We start from the raw sequence: 19,494 nt of genomic DNA, 5'->3' as shown, positions 1-19,494 counted from the left end.
GGCAGAAATCGTCAAAAGGCACCTGGGCCTCCATTGACCCCTTGGGAATCTTTAACATATAACAGGGTCATGGGCATTCAGGACCCAGCTGTCCTCAGATCCCTCTACAGAGTTAGAAGGACTTCTCAAATCCTCACCCTTCCCCCTGCTGACTGCTAAGGAGCCCAAGGCTACAGCATTTCTTTGGCTGGTGCCATCTGGAAAGAGGTGAGATGGACCGAGGCCCTTTTAAAACCTTTTATTTGAAGCCCTCCACAGATTTAAAAGATGTTTCAGTACCCAGGTGGACATCGGGGTTGCAGCTCCACACTGCTGGGGGCTTAAAGCCAAATTATCATCACTTGAAATGGCTGGTACGCTGCCGGCGGGCCAGGATGGAGAATGAGGGGAATTCTAAGACTGTCCTGAGGAATTTGGGGTGGGACAGGGCTAACATGGCTGGAGCATCTAAGATAAAGGCTTGTTAAGGTCTCTGGCGGTGGAAATGAGCAAAGGTATGCCTTGCATTTCTTTTTCCTCCCCCTTGAGCTCCAATATTGGAGACTTGGTTTGAGGCACTCCCAGGACCCTCATTATCCCTGCACTCATGCACCTCAGATGGCCTGGGCTTTGGACCTGACATGGCTCTGACCAACTCCCCAGCTGTGGAGAAATCTGCCCACTCTTCTGGGTTAGGGTGAACAAAGGTGATCCCTTGCAGCCCAAGAGCACCTTGACATGCTGCTCCAGAGGACCCAGGCTATTTTAAGAAAGCCATATGGAGGACCCCCAGTATTCCTTGTTTCCCTGTGTTTCCTGACCAACACCCACATCCCTGAGACCAAAGTCAGGTTCAGGGGCATAGCTAGCCAAGCTGGGAGGTGCTGTCAGATGCCTGCTACAGAGGAGCATTTGGGGGGCTGCCTGCTGCTCAGTTCCAGTGGCTGCATCTCCTGCACCCGGACACTTCGGATGGTGCTGGTGCAAGACGGGGTTGGCTGCAGGAGACTGGCAGGCACTCAGAGAGTCTAAGGGAGCATGTGTGATGCTGTGAGATGAGGCCACCAGTATGCCAGTGGGTGTACGTATGTGAGAAGGGAAGAGACAGGGTGAGAGTGAAGGAGAACACATGGATACCCAGGGATGTGTGAATGAGGCAAAATTTGCACGTAGCTGTGCATGCGAGTGGCTTGAACAGAAGCATGTGCATAGAATAGAAAAAGCAGGGAATATACTTGGGATTCAGAGCAAATGCCTGCTGAGCGCCTGCGGTGCATGACGGTGCAGGAATGTATTGGTGGATACGAGCCTGCACAAAGCTGGTGCAGAGATCCCTCCTGGTTGTGCCTGAAGTGTGCTTTGCGAGTGTGCAAGTCAGTGCTGGGAGATCACTCATATGTACGTGAGATGGTATTTTTTCAATAGGATATGACTCTTTCTTGAACTCACCTTTTAGCAGCCTTCCCCTCCCCATCCCTCTCCCCCCACAGCAAATATCTGCTCTCTTAATTTCCCTTCAGATGTTTTTTACATCGTGGAGATAATCATGCAGCAAAATACCTCCGGGTGCCACGAGCAACACCAGATTGTCTTATAGCAACGTGTAAATTTCTGTGGCCTCTTTTTTCCCCTGCACACAAAGAGATGTAAGATATTAAAGCCATCTCTCTCCCTGGAACTAGTGGTGTAGCAGGGCAGGGAAGGCGGCGAGTGGAGCTTAGAGAAATGGGCTCCAGACTGAAACAGCGAGAACCTGGGGCCAAAAAAAAAATAACAAGCTACAGTGCCGGGAACTCCTCTCTTCTTATCTCTTGCCGAGGAGGCAGGAATTTCTGTCCCCATTCCTCACACAATATTAAAGCTACATTATACAGGTTGCTGCAGCATTAGTAATTTTTAATTAATTTATCATTGAAATTAACACACTTTTTATTTTGTCAGCAATGAACTGCTACTCCCTCACTAGATTTGTTCCTTGATACCCAGCCAAGAGGAGGATGGCAAGTTATGCTCCACCCATCTCCTCTCCTTCATAAAAGGAGCAGCCCCAAGTGCCAGCTTAGTCTCTCTTGCAGCTCACAGAAAATAAAGACCCATCGGCTCACTCACCTCTCCTGCAATTTTACCTTTTCTGCAATTTTTTGTTTTTCCTTTCTTGTTGCAACAGAGTGTGGAAGGCAGCATCAGTGGCTCCACTTTGAGGCTTGTCAAGGCTCAGCACATGCACACATACACACACTCACAACCCAGAGCAAAAACATTTGCTCTCACCTGTCTCCAAACCCAAAGCAAACCTCCCGTCCAAGCAATCTGCCAACACTTGGAACAAGAAGGCACCCGAGCCAGAATCTAATGTAAGGGGAAGAAATTCAGTGTACACTGGCAGCTTTTCTCTAAAAAGCAAGTGGCCAAAAGGAAGGAAAGAAGCATTTTAAGAAGAGGACAACTTAAGAAAGAAGATTTCATTTTTTGGATTTCACACCAAACTTTGGAAAAGTTTTGTTTTTTTCTTTTAGTTATTATACTGAGCACCTTCTTCTAAGAACATCGAGACACTGCTACCTGCATGTAAAAGCTTTTGCAGATATACAAATTTTTAAAAGGAAAGAAAATCAAGAGGAAGAATAGCATGTGGACCACCTAGCCAAAGGCACCACTGAAGCATCCCTTGCGACAAGGGGGACCCAGACTCTGGATGTGTATAATTCCGAGGAACTGCATTTTTTTCTCACCGGGCTTATGAGATAGCGCAAAGGCAGGCGAGTCACCGACAATTACTTCTGTCTCCCCTCACCACCACCACCACCTCCACGTCCTCTTCCAAGGGCTCCTGCGACTCTCCCACCTCCTCCGGGCTCGCAGGGGATATGGGAACGCGCAGCGCCCTCGATGCCTGAGGCCGGGCGGCCGCGGGGCTGTCTGCGGGAAGCGCTTCCCTCCCGGGGCTCGCCGTCCATGTGCCCGCAGCCGGCGGGGCCTGGAGTCGGGATGAATTTCGGCGTGGTCTTCGCGTTCATCCTCTCGCTACCCCTGGCCCGCATGGAGGTGAGTTTCCGCCGCGGGCAGCGGGCGGTGCTGCCGAGCTGCCAGCTCCGCGCTGGGGGAGAGCCGGCGGCGGCGGCTCCGGCCCGCAGGTGCGGCGGGCGCAGCCCGGGGGCGGCCGGGGAGCGGCGGGGACGCGGAGCCCGGGGGCGCGGTCCCGGCTCCCCTCCGCGGGAAGGGCTGCGGCGGGGCCCGGCCGCGCTAATGGCGGGCAGCGACCGCCGCCTCCCGCCCCGAGGGCAGCGCCCGCCGGAGCGGGCACCCCTCTGGAGCGGGCACTCCCGTCGGGATGGGCACACCTAGGGGGGCTCGCCTGGGAATACACCGTAACTGCCCCCGGCTGCAGGGGCAGGGCAGACCAGGGTTAAGCGGCCTCTGGTTAATGTGGGAGCAGGGATGCTGCTGGTGAGCTCCGGGGAACCCGCGGCTTCTTGCCCTGCCTCGCCCAGGGCTGTAACCCCGGGGCGGGCGCTGGCTCCCTCGAGCCTCTCTCACCCCACCCGATGATTTTGGCATCACGGTAATGCGGGTGCAGCAGGGACCGGGGCCCTCTTGACACCTCTGGAATAACGCACAGTGTGAGATCCATTCTGGCATCGCCAGGAGGGCAGTGGAGAATGTGCGTGGGGCTTTGGAAGGGGGAGGAAGGGGACAGTGTGAGTAGAGGCACCGCACCGACACTGAGTGTCATGGTTATTCAGCAAGGTGTGTGCCCAGCTGGGGGAAGGGGCAGGACGTGAGTGTCTGCTGTACTTCCACGGTCACGCAAGCAGCGTGCCCTGCAGTCCTTCAGGAAGAAGCTGAGCATATGGAAAGGGCCAGGTGGTGGATTTGAGCAAACACCCCAACCCACTTTGGTTTCCCTATGTGGAAATCAAAGCCTCATCCCCAGCCCTGCTTGAGGAAAAGGAGCTCCAAACCCCCAAATCCTTTGACCTCTACTGTCACATTTCATCATCTAATTGCATGCAGATTGAGGGGATCAGAAAGCCCCTGACATTCCCACACAGCACTCGATTTCCACTTCATCTCTACTCAAGATGGCAAAACTGTGGGTTGGATCTGCAGCTTGATTGTCAAGGGCAGGAAATATCCTTCCATCAAAACTTCCCCTTCTTTGCATCATTTTTCTCTTTTCCTTCCTCATTTTTGGGCAGGGTAAGTGAGTGCACCCCTTGTGGGATGGCAAAGAAGACATTGGGTGCAAAGCATCACTTCACCTCGCTATGGGCCATTTTGCCCTTGCCCAAGCTGCAAAAGGAAGCAGTTAGAGCTGTGGGCTATCCAGTGGTCATGTTTGTTTTGGGCAGAGGATGGTATTTCCTCTGTGGATGGCTCAGATCTCTTTCTCCCATGCAACATGAAACATCAGCTGGGGTTGGCAATGGGGAAGGGGGAAGATAGAAGTGTCTGATCCCAAGAAGCTGTTACTCAGTTGCTATAATCAGACTGAAATACTGCACAGCTCTATGACAGCCTAGCAGAGTTAGAGTTTGGTAATTCTGGCCCGAGGTTTCATGGGAGGAACTGTGGTATTTGTCGTTGTATGACAGGAGAACCAAGAATGATTCTGCTTGGGTAGATGCTTCAGCCTGAAGCCCGTGCTTACAGTTATTTTGAGGGCAGTGTGTTGCACCCTCTGCACCAGACGCAGCACAGCTCCTACAGGCTGCTGAACCAGAGTAGTCCTCTGAATGGGGCTTGCAGCTCCTCCCCAGCCCTGCCAGAGAAAGTGTATGAGGACCAGTAGCTCCCCAGATCAACAGAGGCCCTGAGCAAAGAGATGGAGCCTCCTGAGTCCCTCTCCCTCTTTGATCACACCCATCTGGAGCTGGAGGGCCCTGGAGCTCTTCCAGCCAGAGGGAGTACAAGCCTCAGCGGGAAGGTATTTACCAGTTGGGAAGCGAGGATGCTAAACCTATTTGCATTTGCCCCACGGGCTGTAATAGTTGCCTTGCAACATTTATACAGATGGGCTGAGCCAGTCGTGGTTGTGCTGGGGTGAAGCCCCACTGGCAGTGCTTTCTGGAATTCCCAAGGAATGGGGTGCGGCTAGGTGCTTGCTTATAGCCTCGCCCCAGCTCCCCATTGCGTCTTCCTGCTGCAAGCCTCCAGCGTTCTTCCCTAGTCTTCCTAGCACGAGGCAGTGACAAGGACAAAGCAGTGGAAGCTAGGATGGATGACGCGTGTGGGGTGAGCTTGTGGAAAGAGCCAGGCGAGTCGTCCCTGCCTCCCTCTCACTGTCAGCTGATGTGCAGCAGCAGGAGGGAATGGCACAGCTTCTGCACTGTTTCCAGTGCTGCTGCTACACAACCAGCCCCAGGGGTGGAAATGCCTCTAGTCCTTGCAGGGGAGGTGTGGGGTGAGTGTGGAGGAGCAGTGAAGTCCCCCTTGAAATGGAAAAAGGGTGGGTAGGTCTGGCTGTATTTTAGGAACACAGACTAGATCAAATGTTGTTTGATTACTTTAAGAGGGGAGAACATAAACCACGACTCCAGGTGGAAGGGGTTCATGTGAAGAGGGTTGTACCTGCTGCAGAGTACTCTGGCAGGCATTTGTCAGGGTGCCCCTGTAGCCAGGAGCGGTGCTGAAAGGGTGGAAGCCCTGTACCAGGTGAGTGCTGGTGGCAGGTGCTGATGATCTTGCCCTCTACCAGGGAATGTGGTGGAGTCTCCCCTCAGGGTCCACACAGTAGCTTCAGAGGGAATTTAAAAATGCTGTTTGTTTGGGGTTTTTTGCCTGGCTGATCACTCAAGACCCTGCTGCCAAGATCCTTTGCCATGTTTGGTGTGGAGGTGCTCAGAAAGTCCTCCTCTCCTGGAGGTAGGTGGGTGGAGGAGCAGTGTAGTAGGTGGGTGCTTCTCTGCCCTTCACAAACTGGTGCTGCTGATACCATTTTGTCCTTCTATGTGCAGTCACACCAGCTTAGAAAAAGGAACTGGAGGAATCCTCACCTCGGGAGTATCCTTGTCTGATTTCTTTGAGTCCTGAAGGTCTGCCTTCCCTGCTGGTTGCACAATCTTTGCTCCCTCCTCCTCCTCTGTACCTACCAAGAGACACAATTTCAGCCAAGACTGTGAAACCCTCACCAGAGGGTAGACCACAACACTGCATATTCCCTACGCCAGCTTGGCAGATGCTGATGGCAAGGGGACCTTTCAGCATCCCTGGCGCTCAAAAGCATAAGTTGGGAAAAAACTCTAGAGCAAGAGGTGATGGGGCTAGGGAGGAGGCAGATTTTGGGAGAGTACATGTGTGGGGAGTGGGAACAGAGGAATTGCTGCACGTGCATTTATTTGCACTGGCCAAACAGTGCTGCTGGACGTCTGGGAGAAGGGAAGTAAAGCTGATGTGCTGAGAGGCCCCAGTATCACAGCCACAGTACTCTGCTGCCTTCTGTCAGATGTGCCATGGCCCCACAAGCACCAGCAACCAGCACAAGAAAGGGAATTGAACGTCCCTGCCAAGGGATTGGTAGATTGGGGGGTGCCCTTGCGACTCAGGGGAGAGTCAGAGTCAGGAACTGGGGAGCAGAGGGAGGAGGGGAGAACAAACTTTCTTCTAAGAATTGAGGGCCCTTGCAGGAAGGGCCTGGGGCACTTGCCAACCAAGAGTCCATTGAGACGAAAGTCTTCTTTGATCTGCGGCACAGTTAAAAAAGGAGATTGTTAACCTGTGTTAGACAAATAACTCCAGAGGAGCTGCTAAGCAGGAAAAGCACCACCTGCTTGGGCTGGTCTCTTGGGGATCCCACTGCTCTTGCAATGCTCCTCTACCTTCTGATCCCATGGGATTAGGTGGAGGTGATTGATGGACCTCTGCTTCCCTGTGTCTCATCCCACAAGCACCTCGGGTGTGTGTGGTGCCTGATCTCAGGGTCTCCCAGGCACAGGGCTGGAGCAGGGGCCAGAGGCATGGCTGTTCCCAGTGAGAGATCCCAGAAGGTGCAAGGACAAGGCATGCAGCTCAGGTTAGTTGCTGCTCTTAGGCCAGCCTTGGCCTTGGTTTACAAGGGTAAAATAAGGAGCTTCACAGGCTTGCAGTTGTCACTGACAGAGTTGCCTTACAAAAATGGGGGAGGAGGACAGGATTAGGAGCCGTGTGGGCTGGTGTTACACCATTGCTATGCTGGTAGTATCTGCAACAAGAAAAAATTGGCATCTAAAACTGCTGCCATGAGCAGGGAGTGGAGCTTATTGCTACAGGCAGTCACCAGAAATACTGCTCCTGAGGGCTTACACTTTTCAATCCCTGATTCATATCTGTTCCCCCTGCTCAGTTAGCAAGGTGACACCTCCCAGCTTGCTTCCAAACTCACCGAGTCTCGTAACACCTGCCCACACTCTCCCCCCAGCAAGTGCTGGAGTTTAAAATAAAGTTCCATTTCCTACATACATTAAGTGTCAGGAAAGTCCAGGGGCATCCATGCAGAGCAGCATTTGTACACAAATGCATTTGGCTGACAGGTGCAAACATTGAAGGCCTGCAATTTCACCTCCCAGCACTGAGCTCTGACTGCAAGTACTGGGAATTGCAAATGATCTCTCTTCCAGTAAATGTGTGTGCCACAAGGCAGGAAAGTGCTGCAGAGCCTCTCCAGCACGGGGCTGTTGGTCCCTCTCTTCCTCACACAGCAGGCGATGTCAGAAGGCATCTTCATTTCACAGCTATTCAGTGGTCCCTGAATTATACAAGTCTCTCTCTCGCTGTGCGTTCATCACTGATGCTGCTTCCCTCTCCCTCAGAGACTGAGGAAGTAATGCCTGGGGACATAAAATCTGCTTTTTCCTGCAGGAGTTCAGCCAGATCTGTGGTGAGATGTGACAGTGACAGGGATGGAGCAGGGCGGGAAAGTGTGGTCTGACTGAAGCTGTCTGGTGGATCTGGCTGTGGAGGTTTAGGACACTGGTGTTGTCTGCTCTGCAGCTCACTTCAGGAGGTTTCTGAACCTCCTTGGGCTTCAGCAGCCTTCACATCGCTGCATCCCAGTTTAAGTTATAGTATTAGAGGGTGGTCTGGCAGGGCTGAGGAGGGAGCACTCCTGTTGTGCTACTATGGAAGCAAATGGTGGGTGGCCAAGGACAGGCAGGTGTGAGAGAGTGCCAGGCTCAAGCAGCCATCCAAAAGTGGCTGCAGGTTTGGGCCAAAGCCCTCAAGGTTTAAAGCAAATGTTTAGCCACCTGCCTGGTGGCTTTTCTCACTGTGAGCGGAAGGAAAATGTTCTGCATTGAACACAGGCAGGGAGGGAATAGCTGTACAGTAGGAGGACCACACACATGCCACCAACTGTCCATAAAAACCCACAAGAAAATCCCAGCATTTCACAGGCACACAAGCCAAACTCTCCTCTCAGTTACAGGGACATATGTGGAGCTGTGCCTCAGACACCATCCAGCACCCGGCTGAAAGCAGCTTTTCCACTTGAGTAGCCCTGAATGAAGAGAGCTTCCAGTTAAGCAAACACTTTGGCCAGTACTTTCCTCTGTCTTTTTTTCTACTCTTTCGGAAGTGTTTTAATCACCACTTGCTTTCCCACACTGCTCCTTTGTACCCTTATTAAGTGCTGTCACTGGGGCCCGCTCTAGCCTCGTGCCAGAGTAGAATTCCCAAGAGACTGATGGCATTGCACCTGCCTGCACAAACTCTGTATTTGGCCCACTGTCTGATGTTGCTAAACCTGCTTACTTAAGGTTTTTCGCGCTGGTGTGCGATGGCTCCTCCAAATCAGCTCTTCAGCCGATCACCTCATTGCAGCTTTTGTGGTTTCACTGCGGGCTCATGCTGGGGCAGCCTCAGCTGCGAAGGCCAATCTTCCTCTCCACCCCACGCCATTTTTTTCTTTAAAAAAGAGTATGCAAATGATGTATATTATTGGGCCTCTGTGGTTTGAAAACACACGTGCTCGCACACGCACATACACACGATAACTGACAAAGCCCGTGAAGGAGTTTCATAACGGAGGGAAATATTGGGAAGGTTTTATCTGATAGTGTAAGGGAAGTCTGTTAAAACGCCTTTACTGCAGGCAGCAGGAATGAGAAGCCACCTGGAGAAGTCATACACCACAGGAGAAGGAAGCCTTGCTGGCTGCTTGCATAGGGTCCAGGGCTCTGCTGCATAGCCCGGGTATTTTTTGACTGTTTTAATCTCCTGTCAGCTTTGTGAGAGGGGTTCTCTTCCTTTTTGCTTAGGTTTCAGGTTCATGCCTTCATGAGGAATAAAGCCCTCAAGGTTTAAAAGTCAACACAAAACAATGCATGTCTTTGCGTTTCACTGGTTTTGTCGTGTCCCCCCCATGCTTGATTCCCTGCTCCCGCTCCATGACACAGTCAGTATTTGCAGATCATCTCTCTAATGCTTGTTTCTCCCTTTTTTTTATTTTTCTCATCTGGCAGGGGGAGCCCATACCCGAAGACATTTATGAGATTTTGGGTGGCAGCTCAGTACGCTCCATCAGTGACCTCCAGCGTGCCCTGCGGATAGACTCCGTAGGTAAATCTCCTCTTCACCAAACGCTCCTCTATTTTTAATTAAGTCTTTGGGAGGGCTGGGAGGGGATGTTCTGTTTTTCAGCAGGCACACTATCAACAGACTTCATCATAAATATAGGAAATATTCAGGAGCCAAGACCTGGCTGTTTACAGACTTAGTCCCCCTGAAACTTGTGGGAGCTAGAGGCAACTGGATGCTTTTTTAGATCTCTTAACTGTCTGGACACTGGCTTCCAAAAACAATAGGAGATGGCCAAGGTGAGTGCAAGGAACTGAGATCATCATTCTTCACCCTGGAGATGCTCAGTCAGCAGAGCTTGAATTGGACAAGGATCAGTTTAGGAGGCAGCAAAATGGGAGGTGGAAATAGGGTGACAGAGGAGGAAAGGGCTGAGTGGGTTTCCAGGTTTAGCATGCACGAAAGACCATGGGCTCCCAGAGGCTCTTAGGATGAGAGCAGCAGAGCACGTGTCCATGGGTGAGCTATGAGACAGGGGCTAAGTTAGGGTAGCTTTGCTTCACCTCCTGCCTGTAGACAAGAGCTCTGGGGGCTGCAGGGCCTCGGGATCACTTGGCCCGGGCTGAGTGCAGTGAGCAGCAGAAGCAGCGAAGCGTGGAGGGGTCGGCACGTGTGGGAACTGGAGCACGCGCCACGGCGGCTGGGCTGGCCCAGGAATTTATTTATAAACGGTCTCTTCAGAGCAAATTCCTTTCTATTCTAACCCTGCTCCCGCCCGTCATCCCCCAGCCCCCCCAGCTCGACTTCTCTCTCGTGTTTTGTCTGTTTTGAGCTTTGTAATCCTTGCCGAGACACTATCTACGGGGGAACAGAATTTCCTGCTTTTGTTTCCTATGCCAGTCCAACCACTGGCGCAGTCTCAAAAGCATTCCCGCTGCCTTTCAAAATGGCCCTGGAGGGGCAGGGGGGGAAAGCGAGGGGGAGGGCACCAGCTCCGTTCAGCTATTGTTTGTCTTAGGAAAAGGCGATGAGGCTCCCCACCACTGCCAGGGCTGCTCCCTGCCCTCACCAGTTCCCTCCTTCTTGTCCACGAGCCACACAATGGGACAACTTCCGAAATTAGACCTGCTGGATTGTCCCAGGCTGGTTCCCCCCACCCCAAATGTCTTCAGTACTGATCCAGGGTGTAGAAGGAAAACCTAAAGGAGGGACATGGTTCTCAACAGATTTGTTTTGAGTCAACAGTTGTTGCTATTTTTTTGCCCCATTTCTCTTTCATCAACTCAACTCGTGCACCAAAGGCAGCCCCCACCTTCATTTGATGAAATGCCACAGGATGAAGGAGTGGGCAAGGGGCAGCTGAGAAGTGGCATCCAATCTGTCATGGCCCAGTGTCTAAGGAACAGATACATCTCTATCATGGCTATTACCCAACCTCATGATTAAGAAATAAAATGGTCTTATCTGGTTGCCTCCAGAAGCCCGGGGGTATGAGAGAAGGCTGCAGAGCTTTGAATCTCTGGTTTCACTTCAGGCCCCAGTTAGGAAAGGCTGATCAGGGAAACAAAAAGTGGTGCTGTGAAGCTGTTTCTTTGTTTCACCCCGTGGCTCTCATCTGTTCCCAGGTACTGACTGAGGGGCATTGACATTTGTTTGTCCTGTGAGTAATTAGCAAATTAGTGTGTTAGCAAAATAATCGCAAAGTGGCTGGAGCTACTCCCTGTGCTCTCTGTGCCCTGCGTGTTTCACAGCTGCTTCCCTCCACTGACTGCACAAGGAGCCAGACTGAGGCAGCTCCAGGAGGCAGATGGGCTGAGATCATGCTCTCCTGAACTTGGGCACTACTGCAGACCCGGGAACAGAAGTGTGTGGAGTGGGAGTCATCTCCTTAACTGTGGTTGCCCACAAAGCAGTGGCTGCCCACGTAAACCAGTCATCCAGACATCTTCTCTAGCTCAAAGAGAACTACAGGCCCTTCTAAAGTGTGACCCACCAGTTCTCATTTTGGGAGTTTGCCTGAGAGTGAGACGAATGGGGTGCCTAGAATTGATCACACCTTTCCAGCCACTTCAAAAGGTGTCTGTCCACCTCACACGTAGATGTTGACTGCTCATTGACAGGCACATTGATTTCTGCCTTGTGAATGCAGCCCCTGTGCACCCATCCCAAATCTGTCATCAATTGCTTGAGACCTGAGCAGAGAGCCAAGTCCCTGCTCCCCTTTATGAGAAGGCAGCACTAGGGCAGGGCTGAGGAAGAGGAATGGGACCTGATAGGTAAGGGAAGTCTGCTCCACCACACATCTGATAAAGAGAAATCTTCCACTGGCCCCTAATTCCCTTTAAGAAAATTGTTCCCTTGATGCTGACGTCCATTCAGTTTCCTTCAGCTGCTAAAGCAGGTCAGTGAAGGAAAGAGCTGTGGCTGGGTGGGAGCTATCTTCGAGTGCAGCCATTGTCCCGAGCTCAGGAGGGGCTGCGTGTTGGAGTGCTCCGTGGGGATTATGGGCATTTCTCTATTCAGCACTTCCTATGGGAAAAAGCAGTGGGGTGGGAGGGAACCTCTCAGGGCTGGCCTGAATGCTATCGGTCTTCCTCTCCCATCGCTGACTGAACCACCTCCAGATCCTGCCTCTTACCTTAAAGTAGTCTAGAGGAGAAGTAATTTTAACTTTATTTTTCTGTTCTTCTGTCATAAAACTGCTCTAACCTAGAGCAGCTGAGATGAGTTGGGAGAGGGAAAGCAAGCACCCCACCTACCATGCATTCCCTCCTTCACCTGCCCTCTCACCATCCAATTCTCCCAGTCTCAAGCCATCCCAGCAAGGCATCTCAGTGTCAAATAACCAGTGTTCTGCTTGTCCTTTCTGGTCTTTGATCCTCCTTGGTGTTATCCTGGTCTCAGCTGGCCAATCTGAATCCCTCTGCAACTCCTCTCTGATACCAAAAAGTCCTGACATGGGCCTTATCTTTCTTGAGCTGGAGTTTTCCTCTCCTAGACCTGACTGGGTCCCCTCTTTCATGATAGGCTTGTTGCTCTGAGGTCTTTGCTCTGAGTCAGAGCAAAGAGTGTCTGTGCCCCAGTACAGCTGTGACCTTGCTTGTGGATTTATGTGTGGCATGACATCCTGGGCCTGTAGCTTATCCCATGTCCCTGCACTTTGCCTGGTGATCCGCTGTCTTCTCCTGCCTCTACTTGGTGCTATTAGGTCATATCTTACTCTTTGCAGAGCGGGATAGCTCGAGCCTGAACCTGAATGCAACTCAGCGCAATCAAAACCCTGTGACCCTGTCTCGAGAGCGGCGAAGCATAGGTGAGCTGAGGGTCTGGCACCTTGTGATTGTTGGGACACTCACCTGAGCAGCCATGGGTGGTCCAGATACATGTCTGAGATACAGATGTAGGGGTAGATGTTGTATCATGCCTGTATGTGTGGAGGCATGAGAAGAAGGGTCTGGCTCTGGAGTGGGAACTGGGTGTTTCACCCTGGGAGGGCAGGAGAGGGAGTCTGGACTTCTGTGCAGTGCTCTGCTTTAAATCCCAATGGTGCTTGTTTGCTCTAAAGAGTCATCTCCTGCCAGGGCTGCAGTGAGAGGCATCATTGTGCAGGGGCTTCCTCCACAGGGCATGGCTCTGTGTAGGGAGAGATCTGGAGGGGTGGGAGAAGGATAAAGAGCATACGTGTGCGCATATGCTTGTGCATGTGAGAGCCATGTGGGGTCCTTCACTTGCAGTGGAGGTGGCTGTAGTGAGTTGGTGACAGCTGCAAAGCCCATTTCATCCCCTGTTTCTCTTTTGGCCCTCTGCAGATGCTCTGGCAGCAGCAGAGACGGCTGTCCTTGCGGAGTGCAAGACACGGGAGGTGGTCTTTGAAATCTCCCGCAACATGGTGGACAGCACCAATGCCAACTTTGTGGTGTGGCCGCCCTGCGTGGAGGTGCAGCGCTGCTCCGGGTGTTGCAACAACCGCAACGTGCAGTGCCGCCCCACACAGATCCGCGTCCGGCATGTCCAGGTGAGGGACACACCTGCCACTGGTCCCTTCTCCTGCCGCCCACCGCCATCCCTGTGCCCCAAAACCAAACACCTGAGCAGGTCTCAGGTGCTGGGCTCATGCAGCCGTCTGTCCCCTCTGCATTGGCCACTCAGTGCTGCAGCTGCGGGTGCGGGTGACACCCATGCCAGCTGCTGAAAGGGCTGGTGCTGTCCAGCAGCTGGCGACTGTCACCACACAGAGCTACAGGGCACTGTCCCCAGCTGCAGCTCCATGACACAGCCCTTCCTGTGGCTTGAGGCAGCTTTGTCTGCTGTGTTAGGGCAGAAGAAACAGGGTGCTTTCATCGCAGGAACTAGTTTTGATGCAAGAAGAGGAGGGTTTGCAGTGTCAGTCTCCATCCCCCACTGCTGCTGCAGCTGCTTTCCAAGACATGCACTGGAACAGCTTCTCTTTCTCAGCCTACAGTTACCTCCTGACCTGCTCCATCAGCCAGAAGACACCTAACAGCTAACCTTTTGCTCTGATCCTCCCCTCACAGCTACCAGTGATCTCCTCACAGCTTCCTCCCAGACAGCTTGTTTAAAAATAATATTCATCCCATACTAATCTTCTGCCTGAGCCATAAGAGACTCCCCCAGGCAGGCAACAGAGGTTGGCTGGGAGAGATTGTATTCACACACAGCCCTTTTCATCAGGAAATTCCTTTCTCAGAAAAGCCAGGCTGAATGAGGAAAATATGGGGGGAGCAGGAGTTGTTTTTCTGGAAAAAAACAAGTGAGAGGTCAAAAGCCAGCCTGAAAAAATGACCTGGAAATGGTTTCTTTGAGGACAGAGGTCTCCCTATTGTTTGGCTGGAAGTGTTTGTCTAGCGAGCAGCGTGTGGTCTGAAGCGTGTGGAGTGGGCTTTCAAGGAAAGATAAACAGCCTGGCTGCTTCAGCAAGCTGGCTGAGGGATGCTGCAGGGGGCAGTGGGTTTAGAGGAATTCCATCCCAGATGCACAGCAGAGTGAGTATTTATAACTTGTGGAGCACTTCAGGGACCACAGAGTTGTTAGATAAGCTGAGTGGGGTCAGGCCTGACTGCTGAGTGGGAGCAGTGGGAGGACCCCCTAGAAAGCTTGTGCCCTATGGTGGGATGTGGAGCAATGAGTCTTCCCTCTGAGTCAGCACTGGTGGAGAGTCTGAGGGAATTTCCAGAGCACTGCCTTTCCCACGAGGAGCCAAGGGCTTCAGCCCTGTGAGTTATTAAAGAGCTTGAGACAAATTCAGACAGGCCTCGGCAGAGCTGATGAGGCTGTGTTAGCTTGCTTCGGACCTGAGTTCTTCTTCTTTTGCCCTTCCTGTAGGTTCCTGTGGGAATTATCCCGGTTGCCCCAGGTCTCTGCATCTGTCAAAAGCAAGCTAGCAAGTCCTGCATATTTCATGTTTCTGATTAACCAGTCATCCTGCTTAAGCTCTGGCAATACTTAGGATCAGGGGAACCAACCAGAGACATCCAAACTTGCCTGGTCCAGGTCTGCTCTGCTGCCAGGTTCAGAATTATCTCTCATACATCCCACCCGTGAGTCTGAGTTTGAGTTTGAATTTGGTATTTGAACAGGCATCTGTAAGCTGCCTTCTGACCATTTAGGAAGAAAGCCTGGATTAAAGTGCACTCACACTGACTAATTTTACAGAGTGGGAGCTGTGGCTGTATTAATTTTTTGCCTGCCTTCCTCTTGCAAATAGGTGAACAAGATCGAATTTGTCCAGAGAAAGCCAAAATTCACAAAAGTCGTTGTGCCTTTAGAGGACCACGTGCAGTGTCGGTGTGAAGCCGTGTTCCGACCACCCCCCAGGAACATCCGTCCAGGGCCACATGAACAGAGACGTAAGGATCTTGGCATTAGTAGAATGAAGGGAGGCATGAGAAAAGGGCCTGGGGAAAGGGAAAAGAGACCTCCACTGTATTCAATCTGCTTAACTCCAGTGAATCCCAAGGGCCTTCGCTGGTTTGTACCAGCTGAGGGACCTTTCCCAGGATGTCTGCCTGCTGGAAAGAAGGGAAAAGAAGGAGGGGAAGGTGACAGGTGGGGGGAAGGGCATGGTGGGAAAAGGGAAAGGGCAGAGATTGTAGAGAACAGAGGACAAGGAACACAAGAACAGAAAGAGCCCTTGTGGCCCTACTGTTGTAGAGCTCTTTGTTGACAGTGTGTGGAGAAGGATATTTCAACAGGAGCTGTCTGCCCCTGGCTGTACAGACACTCTCCCCTCTGTTTTGGCAGGCTTGTCACCAGCGTTCACCACAGCCGCTGTCTCACAGAGGCGGCGAGTACACCGGCGTCCAGCACAGAAGAGGAAACATAAGAAGTACAAGCATGTCAACGATAAGAAAGTGCTGAAAGAAATCCTCATAGCATAGAAGTGCTGGAAGGGGAGAGAGAGCACAAGGCAAGTAACAGCAAGCTGCTTTTCCAGTCAGGAGAGATGTCCTTCTGGCACATCGCATCTTAGACCCTTCTTACACCACTGGCCACTCATTCAGTGTGGAGCTACTGCAGGACAAAACCTGGGTTGAAGGAGGGGAGGAACTAGGTTGGGTACCAACATGTGGGTTCTATTTATGGAATTAAGGCTCTTTGCAAAGTTGGAATGATCATGTTGCAGCCATCCTTGCTCTCAGGCCCCGCCCTCTCCTTTCTCTGCCTCCCTTTCAGGCAGAGAACACGCCTGACTTCTCCCTACACCTAAATCCCCTCGGGGTCCATGTAATTAATCTGTTCTGCGAAGCAACTCCTCTTTTAGTTTCTTTATTGGTTCTCCATTGAAAACAGAGAATTAATGTGGCTCGAGGGATCCCTTTTCCTTTTATTTCGTTATTTGAATTGGCAGAAAGACTGAAAAGCAGCAACACTTCTGGTTCATCACTCTCTTAGAGGGAAGCCTATGTGCATGAGAAAGGTCATACCAGGGGAATGGAGAACTGGAATCTGTAGCAAGAGATCTGGACTTTGTCAGCCAGGGTCTGATTCTTCTCTCCATGACTTGTGTAAACAGGAGTAATTCCCTCATCATACAAGGGGAAGGAGGCTAAGCCCTGGTTCCCCACTAGAGGAAAAGGTGCAAAAAAGAGGGAAAGAGTAGTCAAGGTGCAGATTGGTGGGAGCTGAATTTAGAGAGAGGGGACTCAGCTTAACAGGGAGAGCCCTGGCCCACAGCTCAGCAGTTCTAGCTCTGCTGCAGTCACCTGAATAAGCCCGGGCCACCACTTCACATTCACTTCCCCTCACCCCAGGAGAGGGGACAGCAGGCTTCCATTTGTGGCATTTCAGGAGCTGGGGACAAGGGGCACCAGGCAGGGTCTTGAGACTTAGTACTTGAGACTTAGTACTCTTAGTACGCTTAGTACTACAAGGGGTCTGATTATCCCAGGATTCTCCTGGGCAGCCTAAAGTTCCCAGGATAGAAATCATGCAAACCCATGCAAATCTCAGCTCTGGCTCAAGTTGTTCAGGGGAAAATATAGAGGAGGTCAAAAGTCCTCCTAGGCTTCTAATCTGGCTCTTTGGCACAAATATTTCCAGAGGAGAAAAGGGGATAGGAGATGTGTTGCAGGGGGCAAAAAGTTACATGTTCTAATGCTGTGTCTGGTTTTGTTTCACTTCCAGGTTTATTTAATATATTTACTGTATTGCCCCCATGGGGTCCTTGGAATGACAACTTTTCCTCTTTGTCCATCTGCCTCGATGTCTGATTCAGACGGCAATTGGTGCTTCCCTTTCCATCAGTGGACCTTCTCCCACCAAAGCCTCCCTTTCATTTATTAGCAGAATTTTAAAGTTTTACACACACACACACAAGGACAAGGATGACCTACACACACACACATATATATATATGAGAAAAGAACAAAGTAGAAATAAAACCGTGAATGCCAGCAGCCACAACTTGCGATAACAGGACAATTCCTTCCCTGCTATGGAGGACAGGATGGAAAATGTGAAAAGGAAAGCGGGTCCAATTTCTTCTGAGAGAAGGAGAAAAACAGATGGACAGGGCCAGAAGGGGAATATTCTGTCTTTCCCTTATGCTTCTGGTAAAGTTGGGGTGGCCCAGCTGAGATCTACTCTTTCATTGGACCTACCTTTTGGAAACAGGCAAATCTCAGACTGTGAGCAGCGACCAATGATGGAAAATGCACTAAGGACTTTTATTGCCCTACCTGGACAGATATATATTTTTAATGTGCGTGTGTATATTTTATTTTTAAAAAGAAAAACCAAAACCACTAAGGTATACAACATCTCGGGGAACAGAAAAAACAAGCAAAGAAATAAAACAAAGAAGCCAAATGCATCCCCCCACTCCCTCTTTCCCTTACTCCTGGTGCTGACTGGAAGGTGCTTGGATCATGGGGAAGGAGTACACAGCAGCAAAATCATCTCCACGCCTCTGGCCCCTGTCAAGGGGAGCCATCTTTGCACATGCTGCTGGAGAATTCAACTTTTCAGGCTTGGACTCAAATTATTTTTTAAATTCATTCTGGATGTGTGCGTGTGTATAAGTGTGTGTATATATATATACATATATGTATATATATATATATATATATATATACACATGTGCATGTGTGTGCGTGTGTATGTGTATTTATACATACATATATATATATGTGTGTGTGTGTGTGTGTGTGTATGTGTGTGTGTGTGTGTTCTTAAATAGATTTAATTCCCCAGTGGCAGGAAGCTCAGAGGCACATGCATGCATCAGCTTCACTGGGCTGGCAGAAAAGAAAAGCACATTGTTACTGCAACATGCCTGCAAGGCTGGGGATGGGGCAGGCAGAGGCATCATCTGATCTCTCTTTCTTGTTACCCTTTTCTCTCACTTTGCACCAACCCCCTCTCAGCACAACTTCCTTGCAGGAGGTGAAGTGGCACCACAACAAGACCAAGGACAGCCAAACTTAGAAGCATGACTTAATGTCAGTGAGCTGTCCTTGCCTGCTCTGTGGTCTTGAAAGCAGAATCATGTCATTCCCACGAGGTTTTTAACCCCTTCCTGGATGTCCTACATACTATGCCTTCACTAATCTTTTCCTGCCAATGTTGACATCTCTCATCATTTTCCTCACATTTTCCCTCTCAAATTCCTTCTTGATCTTTACCTATTAAATATTCCCAACCTTCTTAGCTTGGAAGTTGATCCATTATGTGGACAGCTCTGTGCAGGTATAGAGAAAGAAATGAGGATGGTCTTCACAGTTGGCAGCAGCTGTCTGAGACAGAAACGAGCTCTTCTAAGTGAGGAGGACTCAGAGAAGAACTGGAGGGTCCATTATAGAGTCCCTCCTGGGCCTTGGAGGAGGGAGGAGGACTGTATGGGCAAGGGCTGGTTTTACCCAGGTAATAGTATCCATTAGCAGAATTGTTACATATGATGGGAATTCCCAGCATCACCTTGGAGTCAAGGTCTTGGATTGTGCTGTGCTGGGTGCTGCACACATGAAGAAAATGCCAGCCCAGAGCAATCACATGGCACTTCTCCCCTCGCACACACACCCCTGTTGTGGGGGAAAACTCTGGAGGGAGATGGGAAAGTAGCCAAAGCCACAGCCTGGGAGCTGTTAAGAGTTGTGGAGGGACCCAGTCCTCACCTCCTGCAAACCCAGAGCACTTCTCGTACCACTGCCAAGGCAGCACATTGCTCCATTTCTCCTGCCTCAAGTCCTCAAGTCTTAAGACACTTACCGTGTTTCAAAATCTGTTTCTTTTGGTTTGTAAATATCATGAGGTCCTGTTTTATTTTATTTTAATTTTTTTGCCTTTTTTTAATGTAAGATTAATTTATACTCAGTACTGTATTTAAAGTTGTAAAAAAAAAAAAAAAAAAAAAAAAAAAAAAAAAAAAAGGAAATCACCTCTTGAACAGCATTTTCTCTTTCTTTTGTGAGCTGAATAGAAAGCAGAGGCCAAACCAGCTCACTGCAGGGCACAGCAGGATTTCCAGGGCCTCCAGTTTCCTTTTCAGGACACTTGTTCTGAGAT

At 50.7% G+C, this 19,494-nt stretch overlaps 1 protein-coding gene across 1 annotated transcript; it reads left to right on the top strand.

Annotated features, from left to right (window-relative positions):
• Positions 1–2,059: 2,059 nt before the first annotated feature.
• On the top strand, positions 2,060–17,803 carry PDGFB (platelet derived growth factor subunit B). Its single transcript, XM_066184145.1, has 7 exons — positions 2,060–3,024; positions 9,417–9,513; positions 12,701–12,784; positions 13,281–13,486; positions 15,197–15,338; positions 15,733–15,898; positions 17,116–17,803. The coding sequence occupies exons 1-6, from the start codon at positions 2,869–2,871 to the stop codon at positions 15,867–15,869; spliced, it is 822 nt and encodes a 273-aa protein (XP_066040242.1). The 5' UTR covers positions 2,060–2,868; the 3' UTR covers positions 15,870–15,898; positions 17,116–17,803.
• The last annotated feature ends 1,691 nt before the right edge of the window (positions 17,804–19,494 follow it).

This window comes from Chamaea fasciata, unplaced genomic scaffold (genome assembly GCF_029207755.1).
Source record: "Chamaea fasciata isolate MVZ Bird 193981 ecotype frontalis unplaced genomic scaffold, bChaFas1.0.hap1 SCAF_5, whole genome shotgun sequence".
Classification (NCBI taxonomy): domain Eukaryota; kingdom Metazoa; phylum Chordata; class Aves; order Passeriformes; family Sylviidae; genus Chamaea; species Chamaea fasciata.
The sequence above is the reverse complement of the archived record's forward strand: the minus strand, read 5'-3'. Positions and strand labels throughout refer to the sequence as shown.

Coding starts and splice junctions, on each gene's coding strand:
- PDGFB (XM_066184145.1), top strand. CDS start 2,869: ATGCCTGAGGCCGGGCGGCCGCGGGGCTGTCTGCGGGAAGCGCTTCCC. Junction 12,785..13,280: donor TCGAGAGCGGCGAAGCATAG/GTGAGCTGAGGG, acceptor GGCCCTCTGCAG/ATGCTCTGGCAGCAGCAGAG. Junction 15,339..15,732: donor AGGGCCACATGAACAGAGAC/GTAAGGATCTTG, acceptor CTGTTTTGGCAG/GCTTGTCACCAGCGTTCACC.